General features: G+C 38.4%; 1 protein-coding gene across 10 annotated transcripts in view; it reads left to right on the top strand.

Annotated features, from left to right (window-relative positions):
• The window catches only part of MECOM (MDS1 and EVI1 complex locus), a 568,679-nt gene that overhangs the window by 518,460 nt on the left and 28,131 nt on the right, over positions 1-22,088 (top strand). For 6 of the 10 annotated variants that reach the window (XM_029215315.1, XM_029215322.1, XM_029215317.1 and 3 more), the window contains 6 exons: positions 3,204-3,306; positions 6,936-7,152; positions 12,294-12,441; positions 13,750-13,906; positions 18,241-19,597; positions 21,994-22,081. In XM_029215315.1, coding sequence (XP_029071148.1) covers positions 3,204-3,306; positions 6,936-7,152; positions 12,294-12,441; positions 13,750-13,906; positions 18,241-19,597; positions 21,994-22,081 — 2,070 coding nt within the window. The remainder of the gene's footprint in view (positions 1-3,203; positions 3,307-6,935; positions 7,153-12,293; positions 12,442-13,749; positions 13,907-18,240; positions 19,598-21,993; positions 22,082-22,088) is intronic. The other 4 variants (XM_029215316.1, XM_029215318.1, XM_029215320.1 and 1 more) reach the window with 1 other exon arrangement.

Here is a 22,088-nt window from a genome sequence, read left to right on the forward strand (position 1 = left end):
AAACGCCTGCTGGTGTATTGTTATTGCTATAACATAAACCAGCTTTGTATGTAGACATCTCTGGATTCAAGCATTCAAATTACACTTTGGGACCATTGTAATTATAAGAGCAAAGACATAATTTTGCTTAAGTCTCTGTAAAATCCAAAGAGTTGAGATATAATGAAATGGCAAGTGGTAACAACACCTTGAAAAAAGCACTGGATTTCTAAGGGCGGTAGATGGGGCTTCAAGGCACATTCTTACCGCGATATGAGGAAGCATGCCCAGAATCTGCCCTCATTACTTCGGGCTCTTGCCAGTTCTTTTCAAACCTCAGTTTCATGAGCACCATAAAAATTCACTTAAAATCGAAAAGAACACCCTGAAGTTAAAACCCACTCTGCTTTGCCTTGCCTTTCGTGGCCTGGAATGTCACCTTTTACCTCCAGTAAATAAAGCCAACATCAATGCTCTTCCGTGTCTTTTATTTTTTATGCACTCAGTATTCTTCACATGACAATCTGGACACTTAAAGGGAAATTACAGTAGTGATCTATGTCCCAGCAAAGAGAATTATCTTTCTAATGTATAGTTACAGTGTATCTATCACTTTCTTTTGTTTCTTGGACTGTTCACACTGGATTGAGTAAATCTAAAATGGAATTAAAAAAGACATGATTAATAGTGGACTCTATTATTCAAAAGAAAATAATGATATCATAATACTTTCTTCCAGTGATCTGGCATGTGTGTCTCTGCAGCATTCCCCAAAAGCGACAATTGTACTGTTTTACGGTCTTTCGGGATATTGTCTCTTTAACATCACTGTTTCCGAGAAGCCACTGAAAAGTTCTAATATGTCACAATTCAAATATCAACATGTTGTTGGAAAGGAAGCTAATAAGTTAAACCTTTGAGAGATGCCAAAAGAAGAGGTGATTCAAACTGTTGAGAGAAGTCTATTGTTTTCTAAGGGGAAATAGAACTCTAGAATGAAACAGGGCACTAATAAGCATTTAACTGCAAAGTTTAGGGGGAAAAAGCAAACGCACACTTTTTTTTTTTTTTTTTAATCTGGTAACTTTTTGAGCAGAATTATTCCTCTGAGTGTACTTCCAGAGAAGGGAAGATGTGAATGTTAGGGTTAATAAGATACAAACTGTAAATTCTCTGGTTTTTATACAATCAGCACATAACAAAGAGTAATTTTCCTAAGATAGTCTGGATTTTATCTAAGGATAGAGATAAAGAATCTTAGGTTATATTATATTAGGGCAACATTTTATGTTTGGCATTATTTTTTATAAAGCAACTTCATGTGGTTAAATTACTGTTGCATGAAAAAAATGATTTTATTTTGACAGGAAAGAAACTAAGCAGAAAATACTCCTCATTGAGTTATTTTTTGAATTTAGCACAGTTTTGTGCTCTGGTCTTTTTAAAGAAAAATAAACAATTGGAGTTTAGAGCCACCTACTGGAATGAAGAGGCACGTACTTATGTTTAATGTCCTGCTTTTCAAGAGATAAACAGATAAATATAATTAAAGTTATACACATTTCTGTTGATCTTATAAAACGTTAAATTACTCAACTTTTCTCAGTTTGAAATAAGTGGTCCTGTAAGAAACCACAGGTAGAGCAATGTCTTCTCAAAATAGATCCTTCCCATTTCTTAGTAGGGTGTGCCAATTTGTGTTATGTGGTTTTTCTCCCCATTGCATCGAGACTGAGCAGAATTGAATCCCTAGTTTTATTGTTGTCATTGTTGCTTTTGGTGGTATTTGTGTGTGTGTGTGTGTGTGTGTGTGTGTGTGAGTGTGTGTGAATGTAATTGTTCTCATTTTCACCAGTTAACTGCATAACTTTATTCTTTCTTTCATAACCCCTATCTGGTTACGGAATCGTTGTTTAATAAATAATCCTAGAATAGAATTAAAAACTGAGAACATATTATGTTAAAAAGAAAAGCCACCTTAAATATTTTCATGATTAAATCCTTTTTATATTGAGATATAATTGACATATAACATTATATTAGTTTCAGGTGTACAACATAATGATTCGATGTTTGTATATGTTGCAAATCAGAATTAAATGCTTTTATAAATGAAGAAACCCGGAATCCTAGACAAGGTGATTGGGCAATGACCTACCTAGGGTAACCACGCTGGTCGGGGAAAGGTAGGCAGCTCTTGGAAATTATAAGTCAGGGTTTTTTCCACACTTGCCCCACTGCTTTTTAGTCAGTTATTAATGGATTTCTTCAATCCTTCCTCTCATCAGCATTTTGCTAGAAAGTAAGAGGAATAAGCACCACCCCCAAACCCTGGTAAAGGAATCAATTGAAGGCATAATGCCTGCTTTCAAAGAGTGGGATCAGTATCTGGGTCATGATGGCAGGTCCTGGACCTGTGAGTCGCACTCTTTTTTTGCGGTACGTGGGCCTCTCACTGTTGTGGCCTCTTCCGTTGCGGAGCACAGGCTCCGGATGCGCAGGCTCAGCGGCCATGGCTCACGGGCCCAGCCGCTCCGCGGCATGTGGGATCTTCCCAGACCGGGGCACGAACCCGTGTCCCCTGCATCGGCAGGCAGACTCTCAACCACTGCGCCACCAGGAAAGCCCGTGAGTGGCACTTTTGATTGGTAAAAGAGGGATTCAGTTTTTAAAAAACCAAATGCTCTCCTTTGACTATGTTCTCCACAGATCTTGTTGTCATGATTCTTTATGTTGTGTCCCTCCAGCCTATTACCTTCAAAGCTCCTTGCTGAGAAGGTGCTACTTTTGAGAACATGCTCGAGGGGAGTAATTGTGCCCCTGCCAGTCTTCGCTAGGCCACTGCTGGATAACGCAAGACACATTCAACCCTCTGAGTATGTGTGTGGCTCCCTAGAGTAAGGAATTCAGAGAAGGGATTGTTCTTTGTTAAACAGTACACAGGGTGTATGTGACACAGCAAGGCTCGCATTAAGAAAATTTGATTTGTGAAGTGGGAGCTGGAAAAGATTTATGAATTGGCATGAGAGTCACAGCTTTCCATTTGTCATCAGAGGGCTAGTTCTCAGTGTATAAAACAGGAAAGCTAGTTCTTTTGATGAAAATAAAAAGGAATATTTTTGTTAAGGTGTGGGAAAATGTACAGTTATCTTAGTGTATATCTTGCCCTTTCTTAATATTCACTTCTCTTTCTCTCCCCCCCACCCCTTCATTGTCTCTTGAAGATATTTTATAGAGTAGTTGCAGACATTGCACCAGGAGAGGAGCTCCTGCTGTTCATGAAGAGTGAAGACTATCCCCATGACACTATGGCACCGGATATCCACGGTTAGTACCACTCATGCCACCATCTGCGCCACCCTCATTTGCAGATTGTGATGGAGCATGCCAAAGGGTCCGTCACACTTGGTACTTGTTAGTTTCCCTGGGTAGTCAATGTCAGGTTTAAGAAATTCCTTCTCATAGAGTAGCTATTTTCTTGGTATAACATCTGGCTAATATTACGGTGAAGCTAAAGGAAGCAGAGGTCTTCTCTGAAATGGAGGTCAGAGGAATTTTGAATATTTGGACTGAGACATCACATAGGTCAACCTTTTGTCAATGCCTTAGACTATAGTGAGAGTCCTTTCACTGTACAAAAGTCATTTCAGGGAGCTTGGTCTTGGGCTTTTGTATATCTAGCAGTTGTTTCTCCCATGTAATGTTCTATTACCGGGAAAAGTATTTCTACTTGAGTAAAATCCTAGCCAGCGTGACCATGTGGGAGAGGGCTGGAGGCATGAGGATTGGGAGAAAAGTACAGATGAGGAAATTTTAGAGCCAGAGGAATTTGTATTTGTCAGAGACCTATTCTAAATTAAAGAAGGGGGGATCAAAAAGAATTATAATTTAAAAAAAGAATTATAATTACTAGTGATGTATATTTAGGTAAGAGTGAAAGGAAATTTTATTTGTATTGATTTGTATCATTGGGATGAGCGTTTAAGACTGTTTTCTTTCTTTTTCCTGTTTCTCTCCCCTCATATAATGTGATTTGATTTAGCATAATCTAGTGGTGTCTCTAGAGTGTTTTTATAGTTGGAAGGACCACTGGGAAGGGTTACCAGTGAGAGGTGAGGATGGCTCCACTTCCCATCTCTCTGGCCTTCCAAACAGGAGAACCTCAGCCTCTGCATCTGTAGCTCCTGCAAAGAAAGCTACCACTATTGGCTGGCTCTTTACTTGAACATTTTTCTCCTTTGGCTGAGCTGCATTCTGCCTCTTTGTAGATTATACCAGTTGTATTTTGAGGAGCCTTTTGGAACTTGTTTTCTTCTTAGAAACTGTGACAAGTCAATGGCCTCAGAAACCCAGACTTGTTAACTAGCCTGGTAGAATTTGAGCCTGAATGGGGAGCCTGACCCAGTGGGAAAGGGCTCTTTGACAGCAGGGAGTGTTCAGATGATATAAAAAATAATAATAATTTGGGCTGTCTCTGGTACAAGGCATCTTTCATCAGTGAATGTTTGCTCTAAAAAGGTTTTCAAACAATTATTTTTTTAAAATATAAATGGTTACTGTACTATTCTAAAAAGCCTAAATGGAGGTGACTATTTTTCTTTTAGGGCTACCATTCATAAATTACCTGCCTTTACAACACTCTGGAACCCATCGGTTGCTTTTCATTTTCAATGTGTCATACCCATATCCATACATATACCCGATATGTTAAATATAATGTTTATGATGTTTACATGGTGATTTGTATTTCATACTTCTAGGATTTAATGTTTCTTAGAAAAGAGAAAATAAAACACATGCATTGTACACCTACTGTATGCTAGATATTTTATGCTCTCCATTTAGTGTCTCATTTAGTCTTTTAGACATAGATCAAACCTGTAAGAAAGGAATTATTTCCATTATACAGGTAGGAAAATGAGGCCATATAAGGCTAAGTAAATTGGCCAAGACCACATGGCTAGAAAGTGGTAGCATTCAAACCGAGGTCTTGCTGTCTCTAAAGCCTATGCCTTCTCATAGGCCTGGAGGTTGTTTGTTTTCAGACTGCTGGCTGAGATCCTAAATTTAGATCTTAAACATGTGAAGAGTGTCACAAACTATAGGAAACGTTTCCATTACCTAGTTTATGTTATTGAGAAACCTGTCTTACAGCTGAGGTGATTTATTTTAAAATAGCTCCCTCTTCTTTAACCAAGTCCAAAGGTGACAAACCCTACTGAATCTACATACTAATTTCTTTACTTTTCTGGCCCCTTTGTTATTGGTTTAGTTTAAACGGAACCAGTATCGTATATGGATCACAGCAACAGCGACCCGTTTGACCTCTCTGCTTGGCTTCTCAAGCTGCAATGGGGCATTCCAACTTTCAGTGGCTTCCTGTACCCTTCTTAGCATGGACCTAAAAAGCCCCTCGTGACCTGCGACCCTCTCTAACTTCATTGCCCACTCCTCCCCTACATGCACCCTATAAACCTGTCACACTTTACTATAGCTTTGCCTTTCCACGAGCCTGCCCTGCTCTATCTTGCCTTCGTCATTGGTCCATGGTATTCCCACCGCCTGCAATGTCTTCCCTCATCCTGCTTCACCTGGCTGATTCTTCCTCATTACAAAATCTTTGCTGAACCCTCTCTTCCTCAGGATAGATGGATTTGGTATATTCCTCTGGGCTCCTAATTTAAGCCTGTGCATGCACCTGTCATAAGATGTATCACACTAGTTGTTCACATGTGTATCCCCTTGGGTTCCTTATGTATCCATTCCCTAGCAAAATGCCTCACATTCAGTAGGTGACTAAAATATTCCCTCAAAAGCATTCGGTCAATGAATAACTGGATATAGGTCCTGGCTGCAGGTCTGTAACACAGGGATGATGTATCGTGTTGCTGTCCTCTGTGACTTTCAGCATTGTGAGCTGTTCGCAGGACTTCTGTGATGATATCTGTGTGATCAGTGCATAGTATGGCCTCATGAGTGGGCTGAAAGCTATTCCAATAAAAAGAATAGAAGCAATGGCGTCACTACCTGACACTCCATAGCATTTTATCTCTGGTCCCCACTATTACCATTTATTTATCTTAGTGATTTAAAGTGCAAATGCATGATATGCTGGCTGTTTAACAAAGCCATGCCAATTAGCACTGGCCCTGAGGGAACATAAATGAGCCTAGAAAAGTGCTAAAATCATGCTGTGTCACATTATAAGTAATGACGAATGTTAAAGCATTTCCAAGTTTACTGATATCAGCCAGGTTTAAGTACGGCTCAGATAGGGACTCTGTCCCATGTCCCGTCTAGGTAACATGGCACAGCGAGAAGGGTATGGAACAGAGGTGTGTGTTCAAAGTCTGACATAACCATTTAGCTCTATGATCCCTGACTGGTTACTGAACTTCTCTGAGCATCCATACCCTCATCTAAAAATTGGGATACAAATCTGACATATAATTCCTCACGGTCAGGTTTTAGGAATATCAATAATCCATGTACAGGGTTGAGGACATAATGATGCTCAGTTAGTGGTCATTATGACTTTTAATATCCTGTGAATATTAAACCCTGGAAGGGTTTCGTCATAAAGTTTTATCTGATAAGAAAGCTATACGGGAGCCACAGCAATCACTTCTGTTATTGTTGTAGGCTTTGTCCTGGCTTCTTTACATTTAATTTTTTTTTCTTTTCTTTTTTTTTGCCACACTGCATGGTATTCGGGATCTTAGTTCCCCGACTAGGGATCAAACCCATGCCCTCTGAGGTGGAAGTGCGGAGTCTTAACCACTGGACCGCCAGGGAAGTCCCTACATTTACTATTTCTAATCCATGTTAAAATGGAAGTGGTGGAAAGGACAACCAAATAATTTCTATTATGTCTTCCATAATTCGATAAGAACTGCCAGTGTGTGGTGGCACTTCCTGATCACCTAGTTCTGATAACACCTGAATTATTTTCACAGAAGAACGGCAATACCGCTGTGAGGACTGTGACCAGCTCTTTGAGTCCAAGGCTGAACTAGCGGATCACCAGAAGTTCCCATGCAGCACACCCCACTCGGCATTCTCCATGGTAGAGGAGGACTTTCAACAAAAACTCGAGAGTGAAAATGATCTCCGAGAGATACATACAATTCAGGAGTGTAAGGAATGTGACCAAGTGTTTCCCGATTTGCAAAGGTTAGACATGGCATGTTGCACTACAAAAACGTGTTTATTTACTCTACAGTAAAATGTTTATGCTGAATTTTCAGAATTGATGCAAATGGGAAATTTGGAACAGCAATGAGCTGGACAAATGTGTTAGTCACACGTTCAGAAATCATTTTCCCCTGGAAATTCTCACCTGTCAAATATTTGCAGTGAAGTTAGAATTAGTTATTTTGATGCCAGATAGAAAACAATACTTTTATTATTTAAGGAGGGTTATTGCCAATTGAAAGTTTAACATTATAGTAAAACGTAACTTAGAAGAGGTATCAAGAGTAGAGGAGGCAACAATGATGCTAATTAATCTAATTATACACCAAACAGAAAAGCGACCCTCTAGAAACATTTAGACGATAAAAAAGAGACTGTGCTGGTACTTACTTAATGAAGATAGGTAGTCTTTTGATAGATCAGTGTAATCTACGGATTTAATTTCAACTATTTATCTAAACCGCACATATATAAAAGAATAAGAGAAGCATGTTCAGTGAAGAAAATATTGAATTTTCAAAAAGGGAAAAAGTAAACATGATCTAAATGAAATAATTCTATAATACTCATTTTTAACAAAATGAAAACATATTTCAGTGATAATATTAACTTTTCATAGCCCTTTGAATTTAATTCAAGAACATTTTTAAAATTTCTGTTAAAGAAAACAACAACCCTGGAACCTATGTTTTGAAAACTGTATTGATAATTATGCTACAAAATGGTCTTTCAGATCAGAAAGGTGTTTAACCAGCTAATAAGTTTTTTGTTTGTTTGTGTGTTTGTTTTTTCTACCTAATGGTTTTTGCCTTGGTCCACAAACAATTTTAATAATTGTATTCATTACTTTGCTTTTAAATCTGGAACCTATAATCAGAATTTCAACTGAACATAAAAACACTGTTTAAATGGGTATGGGAGTATATCAGCCGGCCTTAGTCAAGGATGTGAATTACTCACAGTTTGTCTTGGACACCTCACCTCTTTTAATTTACCTTTTTGTTTCCTTTCTTTCCTTAGTGCCTCCTCTTCCTCTTTCTCCTTTCACCTCTGTTGATTGCCCCGCATCTCTCTTCTCGTAGGAAAGGGTTTCATTCCATTTTAATGCATAGATGACCAAAAAGGCATCAAGTATAACGCATTCCTTGAGGAGACTGAGTCAAAAGAATGAATCTGTCTAGCTTTGAAAATTCAGGCTTAATCTAGCTATTAGAGAGAAAACATTTTGGGGGCTAAGAGGGTTTTCCCAGTACCCTTTCAACTTATCTTTACTACTTAATAAAAACCCACATAGAGAATAAATCTGTTATGTATGTTTGGTAAAACATGGATTTGTAATCAAAAACCGTCACAGTATGTCTCCTAAATACATTGTGTCCAAATTAAAAACCAAAATGAAAATACTTTCCTTACCTGCTACTAAATACCAGCAGGTAAGAAAAGTACTTATACTGTAAAGCCATATCTCTGATGCCAGAGAGTAAGTATATTTCCTTCTATTTTGTTATAAAAAATAATGGACAGCATATTATAAAACAAAAATGGACAGACTGAACGCTAAAATGTTGTGTATAGCAATACTTCTTAGGTGGAGAAAGCTTCTTACTCTGACTAGGTATAAGATTAAGCCTGAGTCAGTGCTACTTAATGCCAAAACCAACTGTCGATTTAGCTCCTTCAGTCAAACATTCAATAGAAAACAATAAGGACACCTAATTATCTGGCATTGGATGAACCCTCAAAACTCACTTTTCAGTAGCTCAGCCAGATGGATATATCATGTCACTATGCAACCTGATATCAGTCATCCAGGTGATATTTTGGGTTATATAATTTAGCCAGTGCAGCACCTATGTGCCCTGAATATTTTCCACTTTATTGAAACCGATATTGTTTTATATGTTAAACAAATGAGAATTCCTTTCTTGACATGATATATTATTCTGTTCTGTATCTTTTGTGTAAAATATTAAGAAAAGAATACCACCCTCCAAAAAAAAGGGGGGGCGAGAAACAAAGGTTGAACCCAGAAGGCTAAGCAAAGCTCTATAAATTGGGATAAAATCCTATGAAAAGTGAAGTTTCATTAATGACTGACTAGAAACTTCTGTGTTTATGAAAGCAATGAACATTTGCTTTTGCAAGAACCACTTGCCTTTTTATTTTCTATCACTGATTAGCTGACAGCTGATCATTCCATGGAACAATATGGGTTTTATGCTGGATTAGAAGAAGCAAAAAAAGAGAAAGTTTCCTTTACTTTGCTATCTTTTTCCCCCTTTTGTGGTATGTACTATACTCTTAAAACAATATCACACCCTTGGAGTTAGGAGGCAAGAAAAAGTCTCAATGTATAGGACAGTCTTTTACCACTAGGTTTCAGAGTTTATGATTTGAGATGCATATTGGAATATAATATATGTCATAAAATGGCATGCCTTGATAGTTTGCTAAAGACAGTAGTATGAATAGCAATGTGTACAACGATTTTGGAAGATGTCCCTGACTCAGTTCAATGTTAACTGCCATTGTTGATATCTTTCTCTTAACTCTCTGGTTAACATTTCAACCTGTGTAACAAACAGAGGGTTACATATTGTAGATAAAGATAGGGACATTCTTGTGACTCCACACACCTGTACTCTCCTGGTACCTTTTGTTCACAGAGATATCGCCACTGGTGCTCAAATAGAATAGCACTACCAAGTTGACTGACTCATAGGGCAGGAAAAATAAGTTCATGTGCCAATATGAATAGAAGTGGAAGGAGGAAACTGAGGAGGAGAAAAATATGGAAAGGTGTTTCTAATTTATCAAGATATGAGAAAGGGCATATCATTTTTTCACACACACTCCCACGCACATGGTGTGTACAAACACTGGATAACATATTCTAGGTACACAGAGGTCTTACTTGATTCTCAAACTTAGAGTGTTCATTTCACAGAAAAATAAAATATAGGGAAGAAACAGTGCTCACATGCTTGGTAGTCAGTTTTTTTTTCTTTAATACCTTTTTATTATGGAAGATTTCAAATACACACAAAACTAGAGAGGGCGGTGTAATAACACCCATACACTCAGGTTCAGTAATTATCACACGAGGCCTATCTTGTCTCAGCTATACTCATTTTGGATTATTTGAAACAAATCCTGGACATTATGTCATTTTATTCATAAATAGCTCAGTATGTGTCTGTAGAAAGTAAGGACTATAAAACATAAGCTTATTTTAAAAATAATGGTTCCTTAATACTATCAAATATTCAGTCGGTGTTCAAACTCCCCCCAGTCATTTCATTATTTTTAGAGTTTTCTGGTTTGAATTAAGATCAAAATAAGGTCCATCATGGCAATTGGTTGACGTCCCTCTTATATTTCTTAATTTATAGGTTCCCCCAGTCAAAGCCAGTAAGTCTGTCTCCCTCTTTCTCATTACATTTTATATGCAGAAGGTAATGAGTGTTTTTTCCTGTAGCATTTCCTCCAGTGTGTATTCTGCTGATTATATCCCCTTGGTATTGTTTAACGTCTTTCTCCATCTCCTCTGTTTCCTGTATACTCATGGTTACATCCCAAGCTGTGATCAGATTTAGGCTCAGTATTTTAGGAAGAATACCTCATTGATGGTATCATTTATTTCCACCAGGAGGCATATAATGGATTGCCTAGATTCATTCATTCTTTAGGGGCTGCAAAATGAATGTATTCTAATTCCCCGCGTTCTTTCATTATTTATTATCTGGATTAATTCTATGTAGAGAAACTTCCCCTCACTGTTTATTTGCTCACCCTGAAGGACAGTTCGTATAGGAAAGGCAGGATATGTACATGAGTTTTTTCCCTTATTTACTAGTTTTCAGAATAATGACTTGGCTTCTCAGCATCTTCCTGGGGTAACTGGTGAGGTTCCGTTTGTTTCTGAGTATCATTATCGTTAAAAGATGAGATTATTACTCTTACTGATGCTTAAATTTCCCCATCTTTAGTCAGTGGGTGTCTCTTCAGGTTGGCACCCTAATTTTTTTGACACGATCTATAACTCTCTTGCTTTTTGCCATAACAAGATGTTCAAGGCCCATCTTGTGTATTTCATGCTTCACATTTGAAACAGGCTATTTCTCTGAGGAGCTCTGTTTACTTTATTTGGGAGTAGTATCCTAATGTGTTATGTGTGTGTGTTTAATTAACAAAAATGTTGCAGACATCTTCTGAATATCACAGTAATCCATTATCTATAATATTTACTTTTCATTCTATTCACGCAGATTTCATATTCAGATTTTAGAGAGGGAAGGAAACATTGGAGAAGGTAAAATAGTCTAAGCTTTAAAACATAGAGAAGCTATGCTTGTGAGAAAATTCTAACCCTGTTTTTCTTTTGAGGGGCTTTACTAGTGCATCCGCTTATAATATGATATACTTTTCTTTCCTCCCTAATTCATAGGTTGTATATATATAATCTTAGGTTATAGTATATATACTTATATATATTTTTCTAGATAATGTTTCTATCTATATCTACTTCTGTATCTATATGCATACATGTTCATTCATCGGTCCATCTGTCTGACCATCCATTATATTGGTTGTATTGGGAAGTTGCTTGTTGAATAGTTAGCTTACAGCTCACTTTCCCATATGGTGATTTGAGTAGGAATAAAAGTGCTTTGTTGAGTGTAAGCGTTATATACAGTAGATAGAATAGCTTCCTGCATGTTCTTAAGCGCTCTCTTAATGTTTTCTATTTGAGTGTTTGTGATTGAATTAAGTGGGTAACAGCAATACATGTTGCGGCTAGAACTGTGTAACAAATCCAGAACTGGACAAATCGCTAGTTGTTTATCATTCCCCTAAATTGGCACCTAAACTCTGCTAGCTGAATCAGATTTATTTCCCAACAACAGGGGTACTTCTCTGGATTGCTGAGAGACACAGTCTAGGGAACATAAAACGTACTTTTGTCTGTTGCAAGCCTGTTTCCTCTCTTTCCTTCTCCGACTCAGCTCCTTTCCCTCTTCTTTCTTTAATTGCCAGTTGGATTAGTAATAAAATGACGTTCTGTTTATGAATGTGTTCTTGGTCACCATGTCCTATTAAATCAATTGTTCTCTTAACAGCCTGGAGAAACACATGTTGTCACATACTGAAGAGAGGGAATACAAGTGTGATCAGTGTCCTAAGGCATTTAACTGGAAGTCCAATTTAATCCGCCACCAGATGTCACATGACAGTGGAAAGCACTATGAATGTGAGAACTGTGCCAAGGTACAGTGAATTTGTAGACTACTTGGCCCCTCTGTGTCATCCTGCTCTCTCTTAATCCATCATTTGCCACGGTATATAAAAACAAGCCTTGAGAGGGGAAACTATAAATATCCTGAGAAAAGTAGACGGAGTGTTGTGTGCTACAAGGCATTAGTACAGTGTATAGAAACACTTAGTGGGTATCCTTTTATTTTTGTAAGGGAGGAAACAAGGTTTGATGGTGAGTTCCAGAACTAAGTGTCACACATCCTTGGTAAATTCCTGGTTCCGCTACTGGCTTTCCAGCGTGGGGTTGTTTTATAGCCTTAATGGAGAATGAAAATTGTATCCAATGCACGTTACTAATTTCTTTTAAGATCAGTTTGTGAGGAAATCCCATAAAGTTTCTGAATGCCTATTCAGAAAGAATGGGAGACTCCTACATTTGCAGGTTTTTCCACCGACGTCCCCACCATAAATTATGACTCGGTTCTAATTAAAAGTGTAGCGCCTTAGTGGCCAGGGCTGAACAACGTTAAGAGTGAAACGAAAGCCCTTCACCTTGACCGTAACTCTGAACTACGGGAACGGCAATTCACATCATTGAATTTTCATGTTTCTCAATTAACTAAAAGATGTCCTGGTGTCATGAAAATTGAGTTGTCTTTCCAAAAACTTTTCATAACATTTGAATATCTTTTCTCATGCCAGTGGAAATTGGGACATTCGACTTTATCTTTAGAGATGTTTTGCTCCCTGATGTGTGGGTAGCTTTTTCTTTTTCCTATTTCTTTTTTTGTTTGTTTGTTGTTTGTTTGTTTGGTTTTCTTAGTACCATGTCCGAAGGAATGATTTTAGCTTAATGGTAACTTAATGAAACACTGTGTTAGAATTTATACCCTAGGGGAACTCCTTGAATAGATTTGGGATACTTTAGTCAAAATCCCCCAATTTTGTACATAGTGTGTCTTTGTTTAAAGGGTGTAAATAGCACACCAGTTTTTAATAATGTCAGGGCCTGCATTTTTATTATCCAACTCCATTCACTCTAAATAGAATCAAAAAGCCCTTAAATGTGCTCTAATAATGCCATTAATTATTTTGTTCAACTGATACCAGCGGGTACTTTGTGCTAAGTATACAAAACTGAATAATTTGTAAGTCCAGACCCTAGAGAGGCTGACACTTTGGAAATACGACTTTCTTTCGGTCTTTGGGTAAACAAATAAAAACAAAACAAATACACAAAATTCCTTCTTGAGTTATTCCTGGTCTTCTTTCTTGTGTCCTAGAATTAAGTTTCTTGATTAATCAGTACTCATTTCCTAGCAGGTTTTCACGGACCCTAGCAACCTTCAGCGGCACATCCGCTCTCAGCATGTTGGTGCCCGGGCCCACGCGTGCCCGGAGTGTGGCAAAACGTTTGCCACTTCGTCGGGCCTCAAACAACACAAGCACATCCACAGCAGTGTGAAGCCCTTTATCTGTAAGTTTTTCACACTCCAGCCCTCCTTCCTGCAACTGTCTCTTATCCAAAAGGCACTGTGATCAGGAGGGTGGGCCATGCATGGCCATGAGGGGGCCCTCTGAATTAGCGATTTATGGTCTCATCCAGTTGGGCTATTTTCTATTACAAGAAAATCTTTTATAACCAGATCTATGGTGTTTTGTCTATGATGCCTGGGGTGTTTTCGTTTAGATGGAATCAATAACAGGTAGAGAAGTCGTTAAATAATGTAAAGGAAGCCTCCCCAGGTTGTGGGATTTAATAGAGACAACGAGATTTGTCTCATACTGAAAATGTGTGTGGCTTTGTAAAACAGCAAATCGCAGATACCACTAAACAAGATGAAGTGAGAAAAACCTGTTCTGGATCAGAAAGAGCTAGAAGAACCCCACCTGGCAAGGAGGCTTATTAGGACTCTGTGTGTGTGTGTGTGTGTGTGTGTGTGTGTGTGTGTGTGTGTGTATGTTGTGGGTGGGATAAAATGCCCTTTAATCTACCCTTTGTTGCTGATCACAGGTTGCAGATCGGTAGTTCTCAGTTACTTGAAAAGCAGAACATTTTCACTTTGATGCTGGACATGCTGCTTCTATAACCCACTGCACTAAGGCAGATTTACGGGCAGTGTATTTTCAGGGGACAGCCAATCTGACCACCTACTTAGAATATCCTTGTACAGAGCACTTTAGTACAAGTACAGCTCAGCCCTCATTTGCCTCTCTTGTCCACCCACCCCTCTTCTCTGTATTGTGCTGAAATGTTTCATATGGAAAATCAGTTGTTCTTAGTCCATCTGGGCAACGACTCTGGACTTCTTTTCATCTATTGCTCGGCTGGGCATATAAACACAGTGACTCACTGAGCTGTGTTACAAAATTTAAGACAGATTTTGGATCCAGATAAGCATAGAACTGGATGAAACATACTCAGGAGTTGGCAAAACCTCTGACTTGGGAACCCTTGCAAAACAGTTTCTCTGACAAATATTCGATGGTTTGTAGTAGGTATATGAGACACTACTACAGGACCCGATGGAAAAAAAACTAATTTTCAGTGCCAACATGGAGATGCCAGAGACTAACGCTCCTCCTTTTTGCCTTTACACAGCCCTCTTTTGTGTTTCCAAGCACCAAGAGAGCTTTTCTTTCCCTTTCCAGCTTACCCGAGCATCCTGTTTTGCTCATATGTTCTTCTGTTCCCTGGTGGAGTAAAGAGGACTAGCAGAGAAACAAAAGGGTGCTCTCTAGTCTCCCTTGAGGAAGCTCTGTTGAAAGTCATGGGAAATAAAGTATACAATGGAAATTTTAGACTTCTTGTCTCAAAAAGACATTCCTGACTCTAGGTCATAATGCCCTAAAATGTACTTGCAAGTGCTACAGACATATACATAGTTCATTTATTTCTGATTTTTCAGAAATGAATTTTGATAAATTTCTCGTGTTTTGGTGGAAAATAGGGAGGAATTGACCACAGTGAATTATGATCACCCATTTAATGCTTTCTTTATTATTTAAAGTAAAAGTCAGAAGATAGAAATTCCTATCATCTAAAATTCTGGGATCTGGAATTTTAATTGTGTTGAAATCAAGTGTTTTGCTTTAAAGCACTATAGGGTGTCCCTTTCCAATCAGATTGTGCAGACTATTTCCCATGAATGTATTTTCAGCAATTATTGGTAAATTTAAATAGCAGATGGCATTCTTCAAATATAAAATCTGACAGAGGACCATGGGGTAATTGTGAATAATAGCCGTGTAATTTCAGAACAAAAGAGGAGCTGGTGTGGAGACTTTGGAGTGGAGGAGGTTCACCTAGAGTTGATATCTGTTTCTCACCAGAAGGCCACACACCACGATTTAGCCCCCCTGGTGTGTTTATGGCAACTGTCTCTTATTACAGTGTGCCACCAAGCTTGAGCCCAGAGTCATCAGTGCTAAGGCAATTACTCACTGCCTTTACAGAAACCTCCAGCCTTCCCAAATAGAAACCACATGCTCTAATAGGCTGAATATATTCAAAATACCTCTTAATTTGTTTAATAAGTAGAAAAATGCAATGTTAACTGCTGGCTAATTCCTTATTACTGAGAAGATTACAGTAGAGTATAGACTGCAGCATCAATTGAGCCACTTACCTGGAGGCCTGGTGGTTTGTGGTGGGCCAGGCCAGATCTTCAAGTGAGAAAAAACAAAGCCTCTGCCTGAGGAGACATCCCGGATTCTGTGTTCTTGGGACCTGATACAAACACCATTTGTTGGTGTAACAGAGCCTACAATCAGGAAAGTCAGATGCACCTCTGTTACTCTTGATTTTCTTAAATCTATCCAGCTATTAGAAAGAAGTGTAGAGAGCAACATTTCTTTGGTAAAACATTGCTAACCTTTCAAAAACTTAGACCTTGTTTGAATACCCATCAAGATCTTTTCTCAACGCCTTTTAATGCCCAGAGGAGAGGTGTCACTTTCTTAATGAGTACACATTTATAATTCCGTCAATATTTTATTTACTATTTCTTGTTATTGCTCATAGCTGAATTAGTATAACTAGCGAAAGTCTCATGTTTCTACCCTCTACTTCATATGGTTTTAATTAGTGTATCAAAGAATTTAAACAGTATGTGTATTTATTGTATATGGTTAACTAGTATATATTTTTAAAGCAGACTCTGGTCCATATTCCAGTAGAATAACTTGAAAAGAAATCACTCACATCTTCTCTTCCCATTAAAATGCATGTTATAGTCTCTACAATGTCATAAATCATTCCACAGTTGAAAGCGCCTTTAATATTACTAAGCACATCGATATGTGTAGCAATGCATTTTAATTGTTAGTAGTAAAAGAAATAGAGAGAATCACTTGGTACTTCCTGTTTGGTTGTGTGTGGGATAATCCAAGTTCTGGATGAGTTTTGTATAACTGAAGGTCTATAAAGTCTTCTTTGAATTTTCTTTTTAAATTGTTATTGTTTTGACTTAGGAGCTTAATTTAAAGGCAGTCGTCACATGAAAGAAATAAGTGTTGCATTTTGTCTTCAATTTAATTTCTTATATAAATTGGTTTCAACAATTACCAACAAGGCATATCATGTTTCTGCATGTATTAAAACGTGCACAGAAGCATGAAAGTAAGCTCACACATAAAGGGAGCTCATCTTTATTAAAGTAACGTAAAAGGTGTGATGCTTGGGAAATGGATACTATAATCCTGCCAGGCCGTGTATTGAGTAAGATTCCTACCTAGCAAAGGAATTATTAAGGGTTACGGAGTTCCGTCTTAAAATGTACTTAGATCTATTCACACATATATGAGGAAGAAGATGTTTTACTTTTCTGGCAAATTCTCGGGGACGAGAGTTATTTCCCAGCTGCACCCACTGCTGTGTTCTTACTGGATTATAGCATTCAGCGCACTCTCCCCTGCTTACTGTAGTTGGCTGTACCACATAGAAGTCAAGCCCGGAGATAACCCGTGAAGATATGACAACAAGTGGACATGTTTCCCAAGGACGGGGTTTCATAAATGCAGGAAGGTTAGCACAACCACTGGTGTGAGGGGAAGTCAGAGGACGTGATCATAGTTCATGGGAACCAGCAATGCAGGATGGGCTACATTCAATTTAGTTTCCTTTGCAGGCTTAAAATAGCGCCATTGTAAATTATGTCAGTCTTTCTCAAATCATGAAAATGATTGTTAAAAATGTCTCAGAATACACAATGTACATTGTTGTGTGGCTTTGATGTGTGAATGATGAGAGCATATGATATAATACAAATTAAATAATGGTAGAGCAGTCACAGGCTTTTTCCCCAAGGGGAGCGGGAATAAAGGTGAAGTTTCTGGTCGAGGGAAAGGCTGTTTTATTTTGTGTTGATGCCTACAATATAGAATTCTTTAAATGGTCTAAAATTTTAAAGGGGTTCCTGTTCTGTGTAATGTTTAGTATGTCTTAAGAATTTAATCGTAAAGATTCTGTTAGTGTAGTAATTGGGTGGGAAATCAATGCATGCTGGAATTTGACTTTTTAATAAATATTTAAATACACAAATATGATACAAAATATTATGCAATGGGGATGACAGAATATTTATATATGTATGAAATATTTGTGCTGTCTCAAGACATTTGTCAGGTTGGATGCCTTGCTTTGGAATCTAGTGAAACGGGGTTTTCTGTGTTTGGAGCACCCACTTTGGTGCCTCCGACGTCTTTTCCTGGCTTCCTAATTGAAATCTGGGGTAAACCAATTGTGATACTTGCTAAATTCAGAAGCAATTGCTATAAAGCCTGAGATTCTTTTTTGTTGTTTGCACACAGGTGAGGTCTGCCATAAATCCTATACTCAGTTTTCAAACCTTTGTCGTCATAAGCGCATGCATGCTGATTGCAGAACCCAAATCAAGTGCAAAGACTGTGGACAAATGTTCAGCACTACGTCTTCCTTAAATAAACACAGGAGGTTTTGTGAGGGCAAGAACCATTTTGCGGCAGGTGGATTTTTTGGCCAAGGCATTTCACTTCCTGGAACCCCAGCTATGGATAAAACGTCCATGGTTAATATGAGTCATGCCAACCCGGGCCTTGCTGACTATTTTGGCGCCAATAGGCATCCCGCTGGTCTTACCTTTCCAACAGCTCCTGGATTTTCTTTTAGCTTCCCTGGTCTGTTTCCTTCCGGCTTGTACCACAGGCCTCCTTTGATACCTGCTAGTTCTCCTGTTAAAGGACTGTCAAGTACTGAACAGACAAACAAAAGTCAAAGTCCCCTCATGACACATCCTCAGATACTGCCAGCTACACAGGATATTTTGAAGGCACTATCTAAACACCCACCTGTAGGGGACGATAAGCCAGTGGAGTTCCAGCCCGAGAGGTCCTCTGAAGAGAGGCCCCTTGAGAAAATCAGTGACCAGTCAGAGAGTAGTGACCTTGATGATGTCAGTACACCAAGTGGCAGTGACCTGGAAACCACCTCGGGCTCTGACCTGGAAAGTGACATTGAAAGTGATAAAGAGAAATTTAAAGAAAATGGTAAAATGTTCAAAGACAAAGTAAGCCCTCTTCCGAATCTGGCTTCAATACATAATAAGAAAGAACACAGCAATCATTCCATTTTCTCACCATCTTTAGAGGAGCAGACTGCGGTGTCAGGAGCTGTGAATGATTCTATAAAGGCTATCGCTTCTATTGCTGAGAAATACTTTGGTTCAGCAGGACTGGTGGGGCTGCAAGACAAAAAAGTTGGAGCTTTACCTTACCCTTCCATGTTTCCCCTCCCGTTTTTTCCAGCATTCTCTCAATCAATGTACCCATTTCCTGATAGAGACTTGAGATCGTTACCTTTGAAAATGGAACCCCAGTCACCAAGTGAAGTAAAGAAACTGCAGAAGGGCAGCTCCGAGTCTCCCTTTGATCTCACCACTAAACGCAAGGACGAGAAGCCCTTGACCTCAGTACCCGCCAAGCCTCCAGTGACGCCGGCCACAAGCCAAGACCAACCCCTGGATCTAAGTATGGGCAGTAGGAGTAGAGCCAGTGGGACCAAGCTGACAGAGCCTCGTAAAAACCACGTGTTTGGGGAAAAGAAAGGAGGCAACGGTGAACCAAGACCAGCATCTGATGGTTCCTTACAGCACGCTAGACCCACTCCTTTCTTCATGGACCCTATTTACAGGTAAGGGTGGATGGGAGACCGCTCAATGTGGACAGAAGAATGAAAGGCAGTTTTCACACTATAAAGTTACGGCTTTTAACAAACCTTTTTTTATTATTCTTATAAAGCAGAAAGTAAAGTTGTTTGATCTGGTGAGTTCACTTTTTATTCGGAAAGTCAACTCATTAGGTTTGGACTTATTTTTGGATGTCTCCGAATTTGGGGTTTTGGAATAGGCCCACAGAGTTCTTTCCCTTGACAATAAATTTATTTTTAAACACATTTTTTTAAGTGGAAAATATGGGAAAGCCGTATTTAAAGCAAGTTGTCAAGTGGCGGAAGAATGAGGCTCCTGAAGGATTAATGCAAATATGTGTGGGTACTTAAACGGGTCAGGTTATTTGGAATGAGATGGGACATAGCAAGAGTTTACTCTTTGTTAACCTACGAACACATCCTTAGTAAGTACTGGTCCTATTCTGTTTCTAAATAAATCTCTTAGGAGCCCCATGTAACTGAAATATTAATCACAAAAACGCTTTGTATATAATGTGAGTGGTCGGCTTAAAAAACACATCTCTGTTTAATGCCTTCATTATCCAGTTTCCTTTGATGCATCCAAAAATTTTTTGGGGGGGAATATATGCTAATAAAAAGCCTCTTAGACAGTACTCTGTAACACTCGACCATTCAGAAAGATTTAGTTTTTAAAAACTAGTCTTCTTCAAAGTATATGAATAACAATAATTAATTTGTGATGTATTTTAAATATTACCACAAATTTTCACATTTACTTTCTCATTCAAGTCGTGAACGTTGTCAAGAGTTAATGGAAAATGTGGATAATTTTTTATTGGACTTATTTAAGCTGGGAGAATTTGAGATTTTTGCCTGATTCTTTTTTTTAATCTAGAGACAGTTTTGTTCAATTCCTTCATTCAACAATATTTTTTTTGAGTGCCTATGACTTAATAGGTACCACAGCTGCAAACTCTTTTCCCTTCAAACTCTTTTTCTACCTGTATTATCTTCAATGCATTAACCAAGAAACATTGCCAGTGTGTTGCTTGAACATGACAAGGGGCATAGAAAAGGACAGTACAAAAATGTCTCAGAGCCATCATTACCATGCTTGGGCACTTTTTTTTTTTTTTTAACAATTATTATATTTTCATTTCTGTGGCAGAGAAAGAAAAAGAAGGAAAAACAGATCTTCCATATTTTGTGTGTAGCTTGTATGTTACACACGGCCAGTAAGGTTGTATTTCCAACTCAGCGATATGCCTGAGCCCTTCGTGAAGATAAGTTCTCAGACTCTCTTTCGTAGACCCTCCCAAGGGCAATGGGCTTCCAGTTCCTTCATACACCCATTCCACTCTTCTCCATCACCTCCTAACCTCCCTCCTGCTGACTCTAATCTCAGTCTTTTCTCTGGTACATCAGTGTCAATTGAGGCTTTAGGCATGTCATTTTACCAAACTCAGGAAAGACCTAAACTTACCAGTTTTAGTGTAAGACCTGGGTTGAAATCTCCGCTTTCCCATGTCTTAAACTTTTAATCCATACAGTGGGTATAAGAGCACCTATTTCAGTAAGCGAAATAGTGTATGTAAAACATAGCATACATACAATTTCAAGAAGTGGGAGCTGTTTTTATTCGTTTTGATTCTATTTTAAAGGATACTTATTTAACGGTTTTTAAAAGGAAATCACCAACGGTTCATGAAGGAAATTAATTCAGCCCACGATGTCATTTCCTACATGCTTAATAGAAAATAGAATGACAAACATTTCTAGAGCAGAAGGGCTATATTGATAAGTTTGATAATGTCTCTCCCTGTCTTCAAAAAGTTCCTCATCCTCTCCCTACCACCCCCCTTTCACCTACTCTGTTTATCAGCAGTAACATCCAAAAGAAGCTGCCTATGCCTGAGAGCGGCTAGCAGGGTGTGTAGTATGCTTAGAAACTCTCCTGCTGACATTCACAAATGTAGAAGAAATATGATGACGATTTGAGGAAGCACCTTCTTGATAGAAAATGACTTTAATTTTTAAAATGAGCCCTGTTCTTATGCTTTTGATATCACCAAGCCTTTTCGTGTACATTTCAAATGGAAAGGTACAAATTTGTGACCAAATCCTCTGATTTCATGACTTCATTTTTTACATTTCCTCATTATTATTATTACTAGTCATTCAATAGGATTTTTCCATTATAAAAAGGACCTTCTTTCTCTGAGCGCCTAGAAGTGCCAGGAGTATTCTTCAAGAACTGAACAGATGTCTTTATATCTTTATTAGTGTGCTTCCCAGCAACCTACCATTTGCTTTATTGTTAGCTGTTTAAATGTTGGCGAGTACGCGGGGATTGATATATGAGACTGATTCATCTCCAAAATCTAATTTTAACCTTTCAGAGTAGAGAAAAGAAAACTAACTGACCCACTTGAAGCTTTAAAAGAGAAATACTTGAGACCTTCTCCAGGATTCTTATTTCACCCGCAAGTAAGTA

This window comes from Monodon monoceros, unplaced genomic scaffold, assembly GCF_005190385.1.
Source record: "Monodon monoceros isolate NGI ecotype Baffin Bay Population unplaced genomic scaffold, NGI_Narwhal_1 Super_Scaffold_11, whole genome shotgun sequence".
Classification (NCBI taxonomy): Eukaryota; Metazoa; Chordata; class Mammalia; order Artiodactyla; family Monodontidae; genus Monodon; species Monodon monoceros.